Genomic DNA, 21,562 nt, shown 5'->3' on the forward strand with positions numbered 1-21,562 from the left:
CTAGTCACAGGGGTGGCATACAGTAATCAAACTAAATCACAGAAGATTTAGATGGAAGTTCTGGAGGGCATTAGGTTGTTGTAAGACAGTGACGAGTCATATCAATCATGGCTCACAGGATATGGACTGATGTGCTGACTAGATGAAGCCGCTCCTCTCTCTTGTGACTAGTTAAGGAGATTTGTGTAGGACAGGTCATTGCATGATGCTGTACATAATGGGGGCAATTTTGGATATTGCCCTACCCTGTGTTAGATTGCTAGTAATGTTGGAGCTGAAAAATTCATATAATGACTGGAAGGAGGGTCCTTGCGTACGTCATAACGCACTGTGACAAGTTTAGGGAGCTATCAGCTAGTATAAGTGGTTCATCCAAAAATATTGATGTTCATTATATCGTTCATATTATATCGTACATATGTACTTACTAACTTCTGGACTTTGATTCCTCAGCATTCAATGAGGTAAGTATACAGGGATGTAAAATGCTAATATACAGTGCATGATACATTTGTTTTCTGCATTGAAACTCTGATTTATTATGTTGAAGCAATATAATGGGACTCCGTGGTCTGTGTATTAGGGGTGGCCCCCATTGTCATAACTACCAATTGAGCAAGTGAAAATGTTTGTTTGACCAACAAACAGTGGTCAGTCTTGTAAGTCATATTCAATATATATATATATATATATATATATATATATATATATATATATATATATTCCAAGAAGAAGAAAACGATGTCCGCGCTTCAGGGATAACCAGGTAAAATCAATTCTTTATTTTTGATTCTCAATAAAATCCATATTAGGCAAAGTAGTACAAGTGTGGTGGCCCAGGTGAAATAACCAACGCGTTTCGCCCTCTCTCAGGGCTTAGTCATGGTCTATATATATATAGTACTGGCTCAGATGTAGATTTGCCAAAAAACAATATCATTGGATTCCTGTTACGTCCAAACATGTTTTGAAGCTCCTGGCTCCTTCCTCAGTGGCCCAATGCATATAAAAGTGGATCTAGCCTCCTTAGTATGAAGCGTGTGTGACCATACAATGATACACATAAGGAGGATGTGCTCAGAAGGAATCAATAGAACACCAGGGAGCGCGGCTGAACAATGATGTAGCAGATATATTTAGGCAGGCTGTTTTGTTTTTAAACTCAAATATTTACAATGATTATGTTTTATATGATCTAACAAAACCGATGAAGACATCATATTTAGAATAATGTGAATATAGCTGGTACAATGTGTCAGGCACAAACTGCTTTGGGGACATACATTTGCTATTCCTTTTGATCCAGGCTCCTGTGTCTTCATCTTTTTCACATCCATGGATACAACTCTCTGGTTATTTTACAAAGTTTCATCCTGTTAAAATAACACCAGAAGTTAATGCAGAGAAGTGCTATCAATTCACAGTTCTGGACAACACTTGATGAAAATATATACCTCCAGATGCTCCCCACAGCATGCAGGTTGTGTATCTGTGCAGAGCACTTACAGGCCTCCCATTGTGAGGAGACGCTTCCTGGGCATTAAACAGCTTAAATCACTTAAAAGCTTTACTTCTGAAGGTAAATACTGTTTTCATGTTGCTACCAGGGAAATCCTTTCACCAGCCGTATTAATATGCCCAAGTGTTTTTGTAGTTGATATGAAAGTGTTCTGACTTTAATTTCCTCAGCGTGTAGTGTGACATACCCACTATTCATCGTACAGACGTCTCTATATGCACCAAGAAATGTGCAGCACGTGGAATTTCTCAAGATGGAGTGTAGATGTAGCGTATGTGTGATGTATAAGTATAAGTGTTGTATCGTCTTGGGAATACTGGCTGAAAAGTTGGGGGACCTGAGCAGTAAAAATAAATAAATCTTTATACTATAATAGAGCCAACCTATTCTGCAGTGCTGTATGGTAATATAGGAATGAGGACCCTGCTTTCAAGAACTTACAATCTATGAAACTTGCACTACAGCAGGAATTTGTATTTGATTTGCTATATATATATATATATATATATATATATATATATATATATATATATATATATATATATATATATATATATATATATTGTGGATTCTAAACATCTGCTCACAACACACCTGCATGATTTTGCTTTGACCAAAAACGCTGTTTGCTGTCCATATTGATTCAGCCACAGCTGTCCCAAACCTTAAACCAAAACTTTGAAGAGCCTAAAGGTAACAGGGTCCCTATTCTATTTTATGCTATCTAACAGATTAATACCCACTGGATTTCTAGACAAGGTTAGGAATCTTTCTGTGAATCCATTTCACTGTGTATCTAAGTGTAGGGGCGCTACAAGCAACACAGGCACATAATTATATGGTTTTTTTTACATTTATGTCACTTTTGTTGTGATATCTGTGTCTCTATGGACAGAAACTGAACAGCCAACACTGTATTACAGCTGAGACGTCTTCTGAACAGAACATCCCCAATATAACCGTCCTGCCTCCTCCAACCTTACTGTGGCTCTAATAGGTTTAGTAATGTTGATTTCAATTACATTGTTGGACACTGTTTTGGATTTTGTCTCTTGAATTCTGCATGTGGATATTATATAGGTAGTGTATAGGAATATAATGTGAGAACTGTAAGGTATTATTATTTTTCATTGTATGCCAATATTCATGCATTATAATTTGGTATATCAGTATGCAGTTGTAAACATTTGTGATAGCTGAAAGGAGAACTGAAGAATGGTTTTAAAAAGAATGCGCTAGCCACTCTACTTGCTGTCCTGGGTCCATAAAACGAGCATTTGGGTTGTGGTGGTACAGGACATATGGGCGTGCAGGCAATGCTGGGGCACAATGGGGAACGCATTTTCGTGGGGTTTCCAGAATTTTTCCGTTTTGCACAACATTTAACTGGGGTTTTTGGCGGTCATTTATTGGCGCATCAGCGCCAGCTTTCATATGACACAAATCGGGGAGGGCGTCGGTCATTCTGACGGATTTAACATCTCAAATTGTGACGCAAGACATGCACTCACATACACCGGGAAGAAGAAGGTGAACTCCGGCGGACCTCAGTGGGGGAAGCGACACATGTAGGATCTCAGGTGCAAGATCTTGGTGAATCTCGCTGGACTTCATCTTCGTTGGACCGTCCGGATAGCTGAATCTTGCCTTTAAACACTTATGACATTTAGAGCCCCCTGAAACATACATTTTAAATGCAACCTGTCACCAGATTTTCATTAATAATCCTAATCGGTCCCCATAGAACTATACCAACTATACTTTCCCACACTGCTTTTAACTAAAAAAAAAATGCATGGTTCCTATCCCCAGAAAATTACCTTTGTAAGCCTACCTGGCACCCTGCCAGAAGGAGTAGCAAGTCCCAACGCATGTGTTCATGTGAGGCAGTGTGTCTCTCTGCTCATATCTCCCAGCCTGTCCCTCATCCCCCCTCCTTCGGCAGAGCAGCGGATAACATCAGCCGGAGAGAGGGGGACAAGGGACATACCAGCAGATATGAGCTGAGAGACACACTGTCTCGCATCAGTAACATACCCCATTAGGTTTATAAGTGACAATCAGATGACAAGTTTCTTTAAAATGGTTCTCAGGATTACAGTTAACAATGCATTAAAATGGCTTTAAATTCAACTTCTTAAACAATGTAATTAACATATTTTCTACAAGGTAAATAATTAGTCACATAGTTTCCGGTTTCGTCTTTGGGTTTTACTTGAGCATATGAGTGACAGCTCAGGGGGCTTTGATTCCGATTTAGTATGGAAGGCCTCAGTTACCATGGCAACATCTGAAACCCCTGCAATGACGATACAAGAGATTCAAACAACTTGGCATCTTTAGTTTAAATTGGGCTGATGGCTGTTTTGAATTTGGTCTGACATGCATGTAAATTTTTCAGCCAGGCAGATTCATAAGAATTTTTTTTAGGTAATAGTGTAATATTTAGGGAAAGAATTTACAAGGATATGGTAGACTTAATAAATATGCAGGGAATACATCACAATAGAAATGCATCTGTGGTGTAACACGGATAGATGAGTTTCCACGGTAGATGGAACAGTGAATGGATACAATGGAATTTCACCGGCCAGAGAAGAGATTTTTCTAATAGATAGTTGTAAGACTGATCCTGTTTTTAGCTGGAAATGACAGCATTTGCTTTCTATAGATACAGAAGATTATGATGATTAAAGATAATCTACCATTTGCTTTTATGCATTATGAACCAAACATAACTTGAGAATGCTGTAGCTAGACTGATGCAGAAACATATCTTGTTTAACCACTTAACTGCATGGTTTTGCTGAAACAACTATTATAAAATTCAGGACCTTGGGAAAGCTCCAAGTCTTAATCATATGTTAGGTAACTGAAACAAATGACCTTGGTTAATAAAACAAATATGGATTTGCAGTGAAACACTATGTGTAATAGACTGAACACTTAACTGGAAATGGAACCTGTTATCAACAACAGACACAGTAAACCTTACCCCCTACCACACTGTGTCTGTTGTTTTCTGCCTTTGTTTATGGTGGCTCACACCACAGCCATTCCAGTCTCAGGATGAGATTTAAAGAGACACTGAGCTGTCAATCAAAAGAAGGAGGCGGGTTCACTGGCAGCTGGGAGAAAACATGACTCTTCTATTCAGAAATTGACTCTTGTTTGGTCATCTGCACATCAGAAAAACATGTGTAACTAAGGTAGAGCCTCAGTGTCAGATAATCTGAGGTGATATTGGGAGGACTTTACCAGCAGGTATTGAGATGGGTGATATAACATCGTGTGGGTCTTTTTAACGTGTCTTTTTGGTGAATTATTTAATTATATCCCACCCCAAGTGCTGTATTCGCATCAATAGTTGTCAGAACTGTGTGAGAGTGTGTAAGGAAACAGTATCTCCTCATTTCTCCATGTGTGATTTCCGTGAGACATCATAGCTGCTATTATCTATCACTAAGCACTGACTAATCCTTATATAAATGTCCACAAAATAATGTACATTTTTATTTCCACACATAACAGCTCATCCTGAAAAGTGATCTGATTTGTTAGAAAGGAGAAAATTAGATTTAAGCTTTGGCAAACATATATAAAAATATTATAAACCTATATTTATAGATGTGAGTTTTATGGTCAGATTAACAGACCATGTGTACATGTTGGCCTCATGCTTTCAAACATATTTGCTTAAGGGTAAATTGCTGTCCTATAGCCAATTACGTAGTGTTGGCCGCTAAATTGGCAGGAGCTTGGGAGATGCAAGCCAACTAGGGACAGAGGGGATCGTGAAAAACTCAAGGAAAGGAATAACATGGTGTTTGTTCTTTGTGAGAATTGTTGAGTCCCATTTTACTGGACCCACTGTTAAATTTATAAATGTGTTAATGTGTTGCATCTTTCAAGGGGTTGGCCTGCTATAACAAGCTATACTTACCTTTCTCTTGTGTTCTGGTTCAGTTTGTTGCCTCTCATTTGTATACAGAGGTTTAGAAGTTATTTCACATCAACGGCACAGAACTTTTTTTAAGCCACAAGTCTGTAGTGAAATTGCCTCCTATGGCCTCATATTAAAAAAGTGGAGCTGATTCTTTCATCAATTCTAGCTTAATGTCACCGAGGCACTTTTTAAAGTTCAGGTTTGATATCCCAATTTTAGCAGAATTTTTAAATGTGTTTTTCCTTTACAGACTGTATACTTTTAAAAGAAAACTGCTAATTGTTTTCATGTATTGTGAATTAAACATACCATGAGAATGCTGTAGCTACACTGATGCAGAAACCTATCTTGTTCCTGAATTGAGTGGTTTTGCTGAAAACACAATTATAAAAATTATGATTATGAGGCTCTCTCGCTCCTGTGGCTGCCGTGGTGCTTCTCCTCTTACCCTAATTATGCACTGCTCCAGAGAATGATGTAATCACTGTGTTGTCCCTGGCAGAAGTAATCAATCACTGCACCATCCCCCAGCTGCTGTATATGATTCATCCAGCTCAGATTGATTAGTCCTGTCTGGACAGTACAGGAAGCTCCATGTAATGTGTTTATAAACTACAGCCAGCATGCAACCCATCTTTCCCATGGTCCGCAAATTTATAATTGTTTTTTGAGCAAAACCATTTATATCAGGGAGTATACAAGATATGTTTCTGCATCGGTGTTGCTACAGCATTCTCCAGGTATGCATGTTTTCACAATGCATGAAGAAAAAAAAGGTACATTTCCTTTAAGCTGTTTCAGTTCTATAAGGCAAGTCCGATTTATAGTTCAGAGATGTTTGAATGAAAAAAAAAAACCCAAAGAATACAATGTATAGAGCTCTGAGCTCCCAAGAGTCCTCAGTTAAGACAGGTGCTGCTGGCTATATTCAATAGGTTAAAGGGTATCAGTACATTGCATGGGGAAAAAAATATTTTATAGTTTTGTAGCACTCATTAAAGTATACAGAAAACCAGTTATTGATTGGTTATTTCTGATTACAGGATTTTATGTCATGATAATAGAACAGTGTTAAAACTGCATAGTAAAACACATTTGCGTATGGCAAATATATGCAAATATGCATCGTTGTGTCATCTTGAGAAAATACTTAATTCCTGTCAAAATACAGCCCTTCTGCACAACCCACATAACTGTTTCTCACAAACATTAATTTTTGAATACATGCTTTACTTCATTTTTGCAATGCAACCTTTCATCTGCTTAACCCCTTAGTGCTCCACGCTGTACTAGTACTGCACGGGCTCCCTCGATTAGCGCTCAGCACCGGCGCCGAGCCGTAAACAGGAGTCGCGGGGTGACACCCACGGTCGGAGTGGGCTCTGATCACGAGTATTTGACCCATTAAATGCCTTGGTCAGCATGACTGCAGCATTTAACTTGCCTTTGGGGGACTTTCCCCCACGATCTGCCCCCCTGCGCCGTCTTCGGGGGACACCGATTGTTGCTATTGTTGCTATGGCCTGCAGGAAGTGCCATTAAGATGTTGTCTATGACGTCATGTTAAAGGCACAGTGTCAGCCTATGCATACATCAGTATTGCAGAGTATTATCATGAACAAGCAATCAGATGATATAAATATATAAAATATATAAAAAAAAAATATATGTACTCCAGATTGATACTGTTGCAAAGTACAGCATGCCCCACAAAAAAACAAGCCACCAACCAGCTTTAAAGCCAAAAATGTAAAAATGTTATGCCACTTAGAAGATGGTGATACAAAAATGATAGATTTTTGCCCACCTTAGGGTTTTATTTGGCAAATTTAGTAAAACATAAGAAAAAAAGTAGGGGATACCATTATTGTATCGACCCATAGAATAAAGATAACATGATTGTTAGGCTATACAGGGAACAGCAAAAAAAGTAAAAAGAATCCAGTACAGAATTGATGCTTTTCTACTCTAAAAAAAAAGTTCATACATTTTCAACAATAGGGGATACCAACCCCAAAATGGTAACACTGGAAAAAGCTTCTCATCCCGCAAAAACAATGCCATCACATGGCCCCATTAATGGAAAAGCTAAAATTGCATAGCCTACAAAAGGGGCCAATGAGGAAACTAAAATCCTGGTCCCTTCTTCACTCCTCTGCTTCGCTGTGCACCCATAATACAAGTAACGGCCACATGTGGGGGGGGTCTCTGTACTCAGGAGAAATTGACTAACAAATTTTAAGATGGGTTTTCTCTCTTTTATCTTTTAGGAATGTGTAAATATTAGGACTAAATGAACGTATAACTGACAAAATTTGACCATTCTAAATTTCACCCCCTTTTTGATTCAATTACTATGAAGATCTCAAGGGGTTAACAATCTTCCTAAAAACTGTTTCTGATAGTTTGAGGGGTGCAGATTTGAAAATGGGTTGATTATGTAGGATGGTTTTAATGCTAAATATTTAAAATTTCATTCAAAACAGTATTTATCCCCAAAATAGTATTTATAAAAATATGGAAAATCGATATTCGATTTGTAAGCCGCGTGACATCATAATCAATTATCCAGATATTTAAAAAATGATTAAAATGTAAAGTGGACATATGGGAAATGTTATTCAGCAACTTATTTAGGTGGTAAATCGATCTGCCTGAAAACACGATCATTTTGAAAATGGCATATTTTTTTTAAAATTCAGCATTTTTTCTTTTTTACCATTAAAATGAAGTACAACACGTGGGGAAAAAACTATCTATGAATGGGGCTGAGCCCTAAGCTACAAAATGGCTGCATCCTTAGGCGCACCACGACGTTATACTACGTCCCCGGGGCTAGATGCTTAGCGCACCGGGACGTAGTATAACGTCCAGCTTCTGGGACCGGCTATGACAGCTGACACCGCGCTGTAACACCCGCAATCGGAGCCGACTCCGATTGCGGGTGTTAACCCCTTACACGCCGCGGTCAAGCATGACCGCGGCGTGTAAGAGTGTTCCTGCTGTGGATCGGATCCCCCGTGCCGCTTACCGGGGGATCCGATCCTCTTCCGGGCAGCTCCGAGGACTGGCATGTGCCCCGGAGCTGCCCGGTCTCCATGGCAGCCAGACCCCTTCCGGGTCTGACTGCAAACTGTCTGAGCATGCACAAGCATGCTCAGACAGTTTACACTGCTCTACAATAAAATAGTATTGTAGAGCAGTGTATTGGACTTAAACCAGTTATCAGAGCATCACTGGTTCAAGTTCAAGTATGTATAATTAAAAAAAATGCAAAAACAGTTAACACTACACATTATAATAAATAAAAAATAAATACATAAAATATAAGCCCCTAAAATGTCACTTTCCCATAAAAAACTTAATAAAGTATAAAAAACATAAAAACACAAAAAACCCCCGCATATTTGGTATTGCCGCGTCCGTAACAATCTGCATAATAAAACAGAATTGTTACTGGACCCGCACGGTAAACGCCGGAGGAAAAAAACGCAAAAAACGTTCCAAAAAAAGATAATTTTTAATTAATACCCTATAAAAAATGCTCTAAAAAGTGATTTAAAAAATGTAATGCACTCTAAAATAAGCCCACTAAAAAGAACAACTGTTCTCGCAAAAAATAAGCCCCTAACCAGATTTGTCAGCCAAAAAATAAAAAAGTTATGCATATAAAAAGATGGTGATGCTAAAATGAATAAGATTTTCTCCAAATTAGTTTTTATTCAGTACAATTGAATAAAATACACAAAACCCCCACATATTTGGTATCCCTGCGTCCGTAACAATCTGTATAATAAAACAGAATTGTTATTAGATCCGCAAAGTGAACCCCGTAATAAACAACCTAAAAAAACTGTCTCTGAAAAAGATGATTTTTTATTAATGCCCTTTAAAAATGCTCTAAAAAAAGTGATTTTAAAAAGTTACGCAATCTAAAATAAGACCACTAAAAAGAGCTATCATTCTTGCAAAAAATAAGCCCTTAAACAGATTTGTGAGGTGAAAAATAAAAAAGTTATACATATGAAAGACGGTGATGCTAAAATTAACAACAATTTTGCCAAATTACTTTTTATTCAGTAAAAATGGTAAAAAATAAAAAATATATATAAATGAAGTATTTTCATAATCGTGGCGACCCATAGAATAAAAATAATATACTATTTTTATGGTATGGTTAACGGCCAAAAAAAAAAACACATAAAAATTTTCCTAAAAATTGATGATTTTCATTTCCTCCATCAACAAAGAGTTAATTAAATCTCACCAATTAGCTATAGATGCCCCAAAAAACTGCATCTCATGTGGCAAAAGAAATAAGCCCCTATAGGTCCTCATTAAAAAAAAGAAAAAAATTATAGCTTGTACAATGTGACATAGCAAATCTGATTTGGATGGCGCCTCCTTCCCTTCTATGCCCGGCCGTGCGCCCATACAGCAGGTTACCACCACATATAGAGTATCCGTGTACTCGGGAGAAATTGGGTATCAAACTTTGTGGAGCCTTTTTTAATTTAATCCATTTTAAATGTTTAATTTTCCACCCAAAATGAGTGTATTGTAAAAAAATATTACAATTTGCAGACTCCACCTCCGTTTTGTTTTAACCCCTATAAAACACGTAAAGGGTTAACAAACTTCTTAAAAGTGGTTTTTCATACGTTGAGGGGTGTAGTTTCCACAATGGGGTAATTTATGAGTCTCGCTATTATTTAGGCCTCTCAGTGTCAATTAGAAGTTGAGCAGGTCCATCTAAGTACGGGTTTTGGCGATTTTACAAAAAATGTGAAAAATGGCACCCAAATTCTGAGCCTCATAACATTCTAGTAAAATATGTGGAATCTTAAAAAACCATGCCAACATAAAGCAGACATTTGGGAAATGTAAGTTATGAATTTATTTGGGTGCTTTGACTATCTGCATCAAAAGTAGAGAATTTAGAACGTTGAAAATAAAGAATTTTTCAAAAGTTTTGCCAAATTTTGTTTTTTTTTCATAACTAAACGCAAAAGATATCATCCAAATTTTTAAACTAATTTGAAGTACAATGTGTCACGAGAAAACAATCTCAAAATCCCCTGGATATCTCATAGCGTTCCCAAGCTATAACCACTTATAATGACACAGGCCAGATTTGAAAAATGGGGCCGCGTCCTTTAGGCCAAAAGATGCTGAGTCCCCTAGGGGTTAAAGGGTTAAAAGAGGCATCTTATTGTTTACAAAACAAACATAAACAAGCATAAGTATACCATATGGGAGGCCAGAATATAAACTCTTTTTTTTTTTTTTTATAACAGAGTGACAGGAATCTGCCTAATTATTATTAGCAGCTACAATTGTACGTTCCGCCCCCTGTGGAGAGACTGTGTGTTGCAGCCCATCATACAGGAAGATCTAAAGCCTGTGAAGGGTGACACACATATCTCCATAGACTCAAGTATAGAAAGTGTGTCCTCCAAGGCAGATTGAAACAGCTGCTAAGCAACTATCCTAACCAGTGAGAGACTAATAGATACCAGGACATAATGGAAGACATGGGAACCTTTTGTTTTGGTGGGTGCTTTGAAAAATAAACACTGACCTTTTAATAAGGGTATGTGTACTATTAATTACTGTATAAGGTACTCTATACATCTGACCAGGTTGTCTAGGGAGCTGCAGTCACTGGGCTGGGGAATCAGTGAAAATGCTTTGCAAATATATTTTCATCTCCTCATCTAATTTAAAAAAAAAAAAATCATTTCAGAATATTGAATTTTGAATTTCTTTTCTTTTTGCCTGCGTTGGAATAAGCATCTCCAAACACCTGCTCCTAACTATAATAACAGCGCGGACTTATCGAATGTCAAAATGATATTTAAAATGGGACCAGTCTGCTGCTTACCCCTGGCTTGTCGTCTCTGCAAAATACTTAGGATATTTGCGGTTTTCTTTGTTTTATACCTTTTTTTTTATTAACCGTTTTAAAAGTACAAATAGTGTTAAAGGAAACCCTTAATCAGGGATTTAACAAGGTAGATCCGATGTTTGGTTCCCACTAACGGCCTTATCCCCGTACTGTATCTGGCTGAGATTAATAGAATCTATGCAAAATGTATCTTTCATTTCTACAAATCATCGGCTGCGGCTACTTCATGCACAAGGAGCGGAGCAATGGCTACTCCACCCCGCTGCAGCCGCGGCCGATCCTGCACAACAGCGAATCCCCTATAATCCTCTCAGGTGGGTTTGGCACATTTTATATAGTTTAATCTATGTGTCCTAGATCCTCTTTTTATACAACCTTACATCCACAGTTCAGCTGACATTGATTTGAATAGGAACTAATACGCAGTGACTTAATTTAGCCACCACACAGAGAATGGCGCCGTGTGCTTCCTGTTCCATTCTGTTTATTCAGAACAGCAACAGCAGCTGATCTGTGGTAGTGCTGGATACACTCATCACATTTTAAAAATGTTGGACCCCCACTAATCAATTATTTTTAATGCTAAAAATTATTTCCATGATAAAACATTATAAAACTGGAAAGCCTTTTTTTATTTTTCCATTAGATGTGGGCTGGTATTATGTCTCTGAAAGCAGAGGCAATGAACAAAAGGAGGTTAAATATTGCCTGAAACTCAAATTATTCTTTCATAAGTAAAGAGGTTTGATTCCCATCTGCTTAGCAGTTTGTTGGATGGGTCTATGTGCTGATATATGGGGCACGCTTGTTTCTAAAATGAACTTGATGTGGCATTTCATTGAAAAGAAGTTCTTCTATCATGAAAACAGATATGTGCTTCTTTATGATGGTAACACCTCAGATGTGTGTGGGGGGAAGAGCTCATGTAACAGCTTAACTGCTATAAGAAATGTGAGGGCATCTCTGCAATAATGTATCTGTGTATGTCACCTTAACCCCTTAACGACTTGGCCTTTTTTAGTTTTTTCACTTCCATTTTTCACTCACCAACTTCAAAAATCTATAACTTTTTTATTTTTCCACATAAAGAGCTGTGTTATGGCTTATTTTCTGCGTAACAAATTGCACTTCATAGTGACGGTATTTAATATTCTATGGCGTGTACTGGGAAGCGGGAAAAAAAATTCCAAATGCAGTGAAAATGGTGAAAAACCACATTTGTGACGTTTTCTTGTGGGCTTGGATTTTACAGCTTTCACTCTGCGTCCCAAATGACATGTCTACTTTATTCTTTGGGTCGGTACGATCATGTGGATACCAAATTTGTATAGGTTTTATAATGTTTTCATACATTTAAAAAAATTAAAACCTCCTGTACAAAATATATTTTTTTTATTTTGCCATCTTCTGGGGCCAATAACTTTTTCATACTTTGGTGTACGGAGCTGTGGATAGTGTCATTTTTTGCGAATTTTGATGGCGTTTTCGTTACTATAATTTTTGGGACTGTGCGACCTTTTGATCACTTTTTATGAAATTTTTTATATTTTTCAAAATGGCAAAAAAATGCCATTTTCGACTTTGGACGCTATTTTCCGTTACGGGGTTAAACGTAGTGAAAAAACATTATCATATTTTGATTGATCGGGCATTTTCGGACGCGGTGATACCTAATGTGTTTATGATTTTTACTGTTTATTTATTTTTATATCAGCTCTAGGGAAAGGGGGGTGATTTGAATTTTTAGGGTTTTTTATTATAATTTTTTTTTTAAACTTTTTTTTATTTTTACTTTTACTATTTTTCAGACTCCCTAGGGTACTCTAACCCTAGGTAGTCTGATCGATCCTATCATATACTGCCATACTACAGTATATGTGGATTTTACTCCCCATGCATTACAATGTGCAATTAGCACATTGTAATGCATGGGTTAAAACGAAGTAGCCTCGGGTATTCGGAACACCCGAGGTTACCATGGCGACGGATCGCCGCTCCCTGTGACGTCATCGGGGAGCAGGGATCCACGACAAGATGGCGGCGCCCATGCTAGCACTGATCGCGGGTGTTACCGGTAAGCCTTTGCTGCAATATGCAGCAAAGACTTAACGGCTATGGAGAGGGCTCGGCCTGCAAGCCCTCTCCATGCACCGGGAAGGGGTTAAAGACGTTGTCAAGAGGTTGAAAAAAATGTGTGGTATAACAACTAATCTATATACATTTCTATACAGCTGAGATGCAATACCAACACATACCCTGTTCTGGTTTGGTGCTGTTTTTGTAAGAAGGCAGCCCCGTTTTTCAATCTCTGAACAACCCATTTAAAGGGAATGTGTCAGCCCTGGAGATCTGTGTAACCATGAATGCATTCATATGCATGTGTGAGATTACTTCAATGTACTGCTGTACAGCCCCTCCCCCTGCTGTAGCAGCTTCTGTTTAAATTCTATAACAGTTTCTCAGAGGGAGGGGCTCCGCAGCAGTACTCCCAAGTACAGTTACAATACTGGAATTTAAATCCATTTTTCTCATTCCTGCAGCTTTTACTCACCCGACAACCCACAAAGAAAGGGTTACACAGATCTGCAGTGCTGATACCTGACACTTCCTACGGGTTTATACGGTCAAAACTTCTGAAAGATATATATTTTTAAGTACCATATATACAAAAATGTGCTGAAAACCCAAACTCGGCTTATACTCGAGTAAAAAAAAAATATAGGTTTTGCCAGGTGTTTGTGGTAAAATTAGGGGCCTCAGCTTATACTCGAGTATATACGGTACATTACTTTGTCTAAAGTAAAGCAGACAATACAGTTCTCAGATATGACGTAAGGTGTACAGTAATGACATAGTCTTACTTTTTACGCAGTAACCTGTGTAGTTTTGAGCTGTAACATCAGCAGGGTGCAGAATGGTAGAGCTTTTATACTCCATTTTTTTCAAAGAATAAATGTTACATTTGCTAAAAGTGACATATTACCCAGGCATATCAGTTCTGTATGCAGAAGCCTGGGGGAAGACCTCCTGTTAAAGACCCATGAACACGTCCATATAGGGGACGTCATCAGGTCTCTCTCACTATTTCTGTCACCCCTACCTGTTGGAGCAGCTCACAAGGATCCCATCCCAGTCTTTATCTAGTTATTTCATACATTATTCATTGTAAAATCATCTATTCTTTATTATGTAAATGAAGCTGGTCACATGGTCAGAGGCAGTGATGTCATCCCTGTTACCCCTCCCCTCCCCCTGCTCATGTCTGTGTGTAATGTATAGTAAAGCATTGCTAGTGTCTGTGCTTTTTCTGCTTACATGCTGCATCCTCCTAATACACAGAGACACTGACATCAGCTACACAAGTATCTGACATGTTCTGCTATAACATGGCTGCAGCCTGGAGCTGTTGTATCTCTCCTATACACACACAGGCTGCAGGGGGCCACCAGCACCAGGAAGCACATCATTATACAGCCTCACATCATTATACAGCCTCACATCATTATACAGCCTCACACCATTATACAGGCTGTCAGTCCTGCACAGGGGCTGTGGCTGTGCCTCCCACTCATGAATAAGCTGGACAGCTTGAATATGCTAATGACTCATTGGACATTTCACAGGTCATTTGCATACAACTTTAGGATCTCATTGCTTTGGTTTACAGGCATGTAGAGGGACAATGAAGGGATAGAGGCAATGCTCTCTAATGGCAGTTTAAGAAAATATATGTAGTTCAGGGGGTTATTTTGCCTGACGGGTTCTCTTTAAATACCTAAAACCCAAAGCACACCGAGTAATCCGGTGTAAAAAATCTGATTTTATTAAATATTACAATTTAAAAGCCATATATCACAAACAATATATTAAAACAGGTCAAAAATAGGACTTCAAATAATTATATTGCCATCACACCAATTGTGAATAAAGGAGTATGTGAGTAACTTTATAAGCGCATCATGCATCATAATAAATTCATAAGTGGGTAGTGGATCCTAGAAACAACATTATCAATACATCGCAAAATAGAAGGATCAGTGTCCATATATAATTAGATAATCATAATGTCCCTGCAGTAATTTAATTGCACATACTCATTTTGAACTCCTATTCAGGGCCATGACCAATTACCCCAACACGAGTTTTGTGTTCCCTCCACTTCCTCAGGGGGCTTGCTAAATGCCTCTTAAATACCTGTCAAAGCCAGACAAACCACAAAAATGTGCAAAGTCTGAAATGAGCCCAAAAATGTGGGGACACAATTTGAGGCCAGATCTATTAAATATGTTATAAAGTTGGTTTTAGCGGAATAAAGCCATTTAAATCTTAAAAGAAAGAAGATATCATCCCCAAAGTAAGGTAACAAGCATTTCTTGAGGGCATCCATCATAAGTAAAGCTCATGGTAGATGTCCTTTAAGCAATGGGAAAGGATATGGGAAGGGTACGGGCAATTTTTAGAAAATTGGAGGAGTAACAAACGCCATTCTGAATTTTAAAAAAGGTCCTTGTTGTTTTGTGAAAAAGACATGTATTTACTGAAACAACCATGTCAGAAAAGCTGACAGGTCCTCTTAAACCATAGCTGTATATTAAGCAGCTGGGGACATACATATGTATAAGCGTTCAATCTGCGAGGTGGGGAAACTCTTTATATACCATGGACAGCTCTGCAGGGTGTATGTGGGCACATCATTTATATACATGGGAAATGATAGCACGGTTGTAACATGCATACAAATATACTGGTTCAAGAAAGAAAAATTTCATGATATTTGTCTTCCCTTATATAAATATATGTTACTCATGAACAAGTTTTTAAATTCATTTTTTCATCATTTAAATGAACTATTCCTTTGTATTGATGCATTCAGTGCATTAACAATAAGGAGTCCTAGGTAACAGAACTCCATCCACCAGACTGCTCCTTATATGTTTGTGATGCAAAAGGCATTTAGAGAAATGTGTTATTTATTTTGTAGGCAGACCTGTCACAAATGGTTCATTGTGTGTTATCTGCCATTGCAAGGAGGGATCCAGTCACTCTGTGTGTTCCCCACAGACCTGGAACAATAATATAAAATGTAATGAAGCCTTTGAATGACTATTTGATGAGCATAGCAATTGCCTTCTCTAGGTGCCTTTTGTGAAGGAAACACATTGCACTGAGAACTATTCCTCTTATTTCTCTTCTACCCTTATGTCATTCAGGTATAAATAGGGCTAATCAATTCCTGACTGACCTCCTGAGGTGAGAAGGATCTTCTTTACGTTTCTGATCTGCACAGGGATTTTGCACATTTAATGCCTGAAGGATCTTAATCACCCCACTAAGCATGCATGTCTCATACCAAAAGTACTGACAGCCAGTGCATTCCCACAATAGCAGCGGAGCCCAGCAGACCGTTCCTGGATTTCTTCCTCTCTAGACCTTCCACTTTGGAGAAAGTTCTGCTATCTGGCATCATCAGATTGATATAACTGCGGAATGTGGATTCTTGGAGTCAAGTCACTGTGCTTCCAGGGAAACCTGTTATTTCTCATGTAATGTTGGAAATATGAGAAGTGAGGAGGCTTGGATCCAGGGAGCATCTGTTTGTGTGCCAATAATGAGTAATAGTAACATATTTAATGGCAGACCTTGAAGTATATAAAAATTTAAGCCCAGAGAAAGGTAAGGCAGATCTTTACAGTCATGGTGGAGACTGAGAAGCTGGGATTAAATCCCTCTCTTCTCAGCTGGAATTGAAACATTGTATATTGTATGTGACTTTCATGTTTATGAACTGTCCTACTGTTTTGCTCTTTTTGTGGAAATATTATTATTATTCTGCAATGTAACAACTAGAATATTTAAGCAAGGAGTTATAATATTTATATTGCTGTTCCTAAATCTACTAAAGTGTAATCTGCTCTAAAAAGTATGTTTTATGTTCTGCTCTCTGTTACTATCTGAAGATATGAATGAGGAGATAATGAGTTTATTTTTTTTAATGAGTTTTATTTGACTGAAATGGAGAGGAAAGTTTGCAGAATGCATGGTTTAATTACTCTTGTATGCATGGAGTGTATAGTGGTGAGCTGTCCTTGGTGATGAATCTCATGTCATTGCTCTTCATCCGGATTTTGCTACCAGCTAAGCAATCATTTTTGCTGTCTGGTGTGAACATGTTATATACTACCGCTATTATTCCAAAAGTGTACAGGAGCCTCTGGTAATACCCATGTCAGTTCCTGTCATAGACAGATGATATGACATAGTGCCTACTGTTTATCATTCTCTGTATTTTCCAGTGTGTATTAAGTCTAGGACTTGGAATAGGATTCAGTTGTTGTAATTGAATTTGGCAAGTAGGGATATACATAATACATAAATATATTTATTTATTTATCTCCTCCACAGATTAACAATCATAATATATTCAAATTCATAGTTTATTGTGATTGGTATTTATATAAGATATGTTGTGATTGGTATATCTAGAATAAGAGAATGATAACAAGAAGGAAAATGATCATTAATGGCATGAATGGGAATGCTACAAATTTAGGTTTGTGTGGATACAGTAGGTATTTACTCTGAGGCTAAGGTTGGCATTGAAGCTTGGCTTTGTTATTTGGCATGGTTTATCCCCTACTGGTTTATGCTTGTGGAAAATAGATAAAGTATACCTGGAATACATAAAGGGATTGTTTGTTTGGTATTACAATATAAGAACACATCTCACATGTCTGCTATCAGTACTATGCTATATTTGAGTCCCAAAATAATGATCTCAGGGACCAGATTTGTACAGTATTTGGGGGAAACTATGTGTTCACATATTGTATGAGTATGCAGTAGACATATGCATTTTCCCATCCCCCAGCTAATACAGCCTTAATCTGAAACACAAGTTATTTTATCAATTAATATATTTTGGATTGCATCATGTGACTCTGGGGAGAGGATCTCTGCAGAACCTACCAGTTAGCTATTTTGTATATTAATGTGCTACAGAAAATTAAGCCTCTAAAGTTTTCTTTTATATTGCTTTTTTTGTCATAATTTAGCTTCCAAAACCTTTATAAAATCAAGGCAAAATTTTCTTGTAGGATATTTTGATAAAATCTCTATTATATTTGTACATTTTCCCCATCAGTAATGCTGATGCCGGCACATAGTTTTGTTAGGCACGGCAATCGTTAGTTTAGCTAAAAAAAACGGTTTTCTTACATATTTAAATGAGCCCTCCGGTGCTACCCTGCGCCATCTTCGGGCTGGCGGTGGCTTCCGATGTTTAATTATTCCTCCTTCAGGTGCCGAGAGCCGTGACGTCGCCAAGCTCTCGGCACCTATCGCGCATGCTCAGACACTAAGTCTCGCACAGCCGGCCGGCCGAGAGCTTGGTGACGTCACGGCTCTCGCCACCTGAAGGAGGAATAATTTAAATATGTAATAAAATAGTTTTTTTTAGCTAAACTAACGATTGCCGTGCCTAACAAAACTATGTGCCGGCATCAGCATTAAGTAGCCTACCGGGTGGTCTGCTCGCATGATTTCATCATGCGGGCAGTGGTAGGTTTCCTTTAAAGGGGTGTTCCCATTTCAACAAATAAATGTTATTGATTGTATAATGAAAAGTTATACAATTTTCCAATATACTTTCTGTATCAATTCCTCATGGTTTTCTAGATCTCTGCTTGCTGTCCTTCTGTGGAAAGCTTCTATGTTTACTTCAAGTGGACAGAAATCTGACCATGGTCACACAGGTGCGCGGCTCGTTAGTATCACAGAGAGTAATCAGATCTGTGGGTTATAACGAGCCGTGCACCTGTGTGACCATGGTAAGATTTCTGTCCACTGGAAATAAAGGATTAACCCTACTACAGATATACAGCAAAGAGAGATCTAGCGAAGAATTGATAACTTTTCATCATATATACAATAACATTAATTTACCGAAAAGGGTATACCCCTTTAACCCCTTACTGACATTGGACGTAGTAGTACGTCACAGGCGATAGCGACTTCCTGCATCGTGACATGATACTATGTCCAGCTCCAGAACGGAGCCGGCACCAGAAGCTGCGGGTGTTAATCGCTTACATGCTGCGGTCACGCATGACCCTGGAGTGTAAAGGGCATCTGAAGTGATTTGGAACACCCCCCACGTGATGCTTACAGGGTGGATCTGCTGCTCTGATGTCAGCCCGGGGTCATGGTGTCTTCCAGTACTTATTAAAGTCTTTTCAATAAAAATAATTAAATAAAGTAAAAGTCCCCTAAACACCAACATTCCCTATAAACAGCTAATAAAGTACAACCCCCCCCCCCCCCATGTATTTGGTATCGCTGCGTCTGCAACAATCTGTGCAATAAATTCGGTAACATTCTTGGACCCACTCAGTGAAAGCTGTATAAATAAACTCGAAAAACTTGTCAAAAATTGCTATCAGCTAAGCAATCATTTTTGCTGTCTGGTGTGTGAACATGTTATATTCTACCGCTATTATTCCAAAAGTGTACAGGAGCCTCTGGTAATACCCATGTCAGTCCCTGTCATATACACCAACATTCCCTATACACAGCTAATAAAGTACAGAAAAACCCCAGAAATATTCAAGAAAAAGATCCAAAAAAGTTTCATGTGCCAAAATGGCACCACTGAAAAGGACAACTCAAAACTTAAAAAATAAAAATTGAATAAAATATGTCTCCGAAAAGATTTTACTGTTATGACTGTGTGGAAAAAGTCGAAAATTTTGAATTTTTCTAAATCTTAACCAAATATCCTTTTTTTTCCCAACATGAAGTACAATGTGTTACGAGAAAACAGTCTCAAAATTACTTGGATATGTTAAAGTGTTTAAAAATTATAGCCACTTATAGTGACACAGGGCAGATTTAAACAAATGGGTTGTGTCAGGAAGGTGAAAAGGGGCTTCGGCAGCAAGAGGTTAAGTTATACAACAGATATAGTGAGAGTCCTATGAGGTTTACTAGTATGATGTGCAGAGTGGGTCTCTTCTCTTCAGGAGGCTGCTGCAAGTATATGACAAGTGGACTCAGTTGGGCCTCTTTTCTGGAGACTGTTGTAAGCCTCCTGTAGTTTTGAGCACCCTTATAGAGCGAGTGGGATTAAAATGTAACCTGGAGCTGTGAGCAACCAGTTTTCTCTGGACTTGACTTTGTGCTGATCACTCTTGAAACCTTCGGTTTGTGTAGTAACCACTGTTATAATGAAATCTGTTTTCCAGCCTGTTCCATAGGAAAGGTCATCATTATGAAATCAATGGGGGGAGGGGGGAGTTGTATGAGCTGGACAGTATGCAAATGTATTGAAAAACAGTCTAGCGGCTTCTTTTTGGTTCCAGGAATTGATGGTTGTCCTAGTATGTCCCCTCGAACATTTAAACTAGTTTCTTACAGGTCAAAAATGCTCCAGCCTAAAGGGGTTACCCAGTCACAGCAATTTATCCCCTATTTTCAAGATGTTGGCTAATTTGCTGATTGGTGGGTTTCTCAGTGATGGGAACCCCATGGATCTTAAGAATGAGGGTTTTTTGTACCCCCGTAGCAACCCAGAAGAATGGAGTGGCATTCACGCTGCTGCGCCAAGAGATTACAAGTATGGTGGCAGCACCATGAAGATGACTCGAGCAGCAGGGTGCATGTGCGACTGCCTGCTCTGTTTATTTTGGGTACAATGGAGATACAATGGAATCGGGTAGTTTTATACCCCTATGGCTGTGATTGGCCAGTAGGATACTCATCCAGCAACATGTCCAGGTTAGGCAGAGCTGCCGAGTGGAGAACTCTGAATCTAAAATTTGGGTTTGCTCATCTCTATCCTCGAGAACTTTGGAAGCTCCATCTGACGGAGTCTTACCCAAAAAATGTTTATGATGTGTATACGAAATGTCTAAAATACATTACATTTATGACACGCTTAATATATAGGCAGATTTAGGGTAAATCACTTGTAGAGGATCCAGTGATATCTTTTCTATTAATAATTTCCTATTGTTCATCAACAGCAAAGGGGAGGAGTAAATGTCCCAGAGATAAAGCCACATGCTTTTGTCTGATATGCGTGTTATGCAAGCAGATGAACTATTTGTCATAATAAAATCATAATTAAAATCCTTCTGTCCTGTTTCCCGCAGCTAATACTTTCAATGCTTCTTTTATCAGGGGAATTTAAAAA

At 38.3% G+C, this 21,562-nt stretch overlaps 1 protein-coding gene and 1 long non-coding RNA gene across 6 annotated transcripts in view; one reads left to right on the plus strand and one right to left on the minus strand.

The window, feature by feature from the left end:
* The window catches only part of PLCH1 (phospholipase C eta 1), a 183,549-nt gene that overhangs the window by 40,685 nt on the left and 121,302 nt on the right, over positions 1–21,562 (plus strand). Inside the window, exon 1 of one of the 4 annotated variants that reach the window (XM_072142963.1) lies at positions 16,906–17,046. The exons of the other annotated variants lie outside the window; for them this stretch is intronic. Coding sequence (XP_071999064.1) covers positions 17,004–17,046 — 43 coding nt within the window. The 5' untranslated portion in view covers positions 16,906–17,003. Of the gene's footprint in view, positions 1–16,905; positions 17,047–21,562 lie in introns of those variants that run through there. 4 annotated transcript variants of the gene reach the window in all.
* On the minus strand, positions 821–16,857 carry LOC140122281 (uncharacterized). 2 transcript variants are annotated; one of them, XR_011854303.1, is made up of 3 exons: positions 16,724–16,857; positions 3,031–3,195; positions 821–1,373 (listed from the first exon to the last, which is right to left on the minus strand). It is a non-coding gene; the product is annotated as an uncharacterized lncRNA (long non-coding RNA). The 2 variants fall into 2 exon arrangements; XR_011854304.1 differs by having other exon boundaries at positions 16,616–16,768.

This window comes from Engystomops pustulosus, chromosome 3 (genome assembly GCF_040894005.1).
Source record: "Engystomops pustulosus chromosome 3, aEngPut4.maternal, whole genome shotgun sequence".
In the NCBI taxonomy this organism is placed as follows: domain Eukaryota; kingdom Metazoa; phylum Chordata; class Amphibia; order Anura; family Leptodactylidae; genus Engystomops; species Engystomops pustulosus.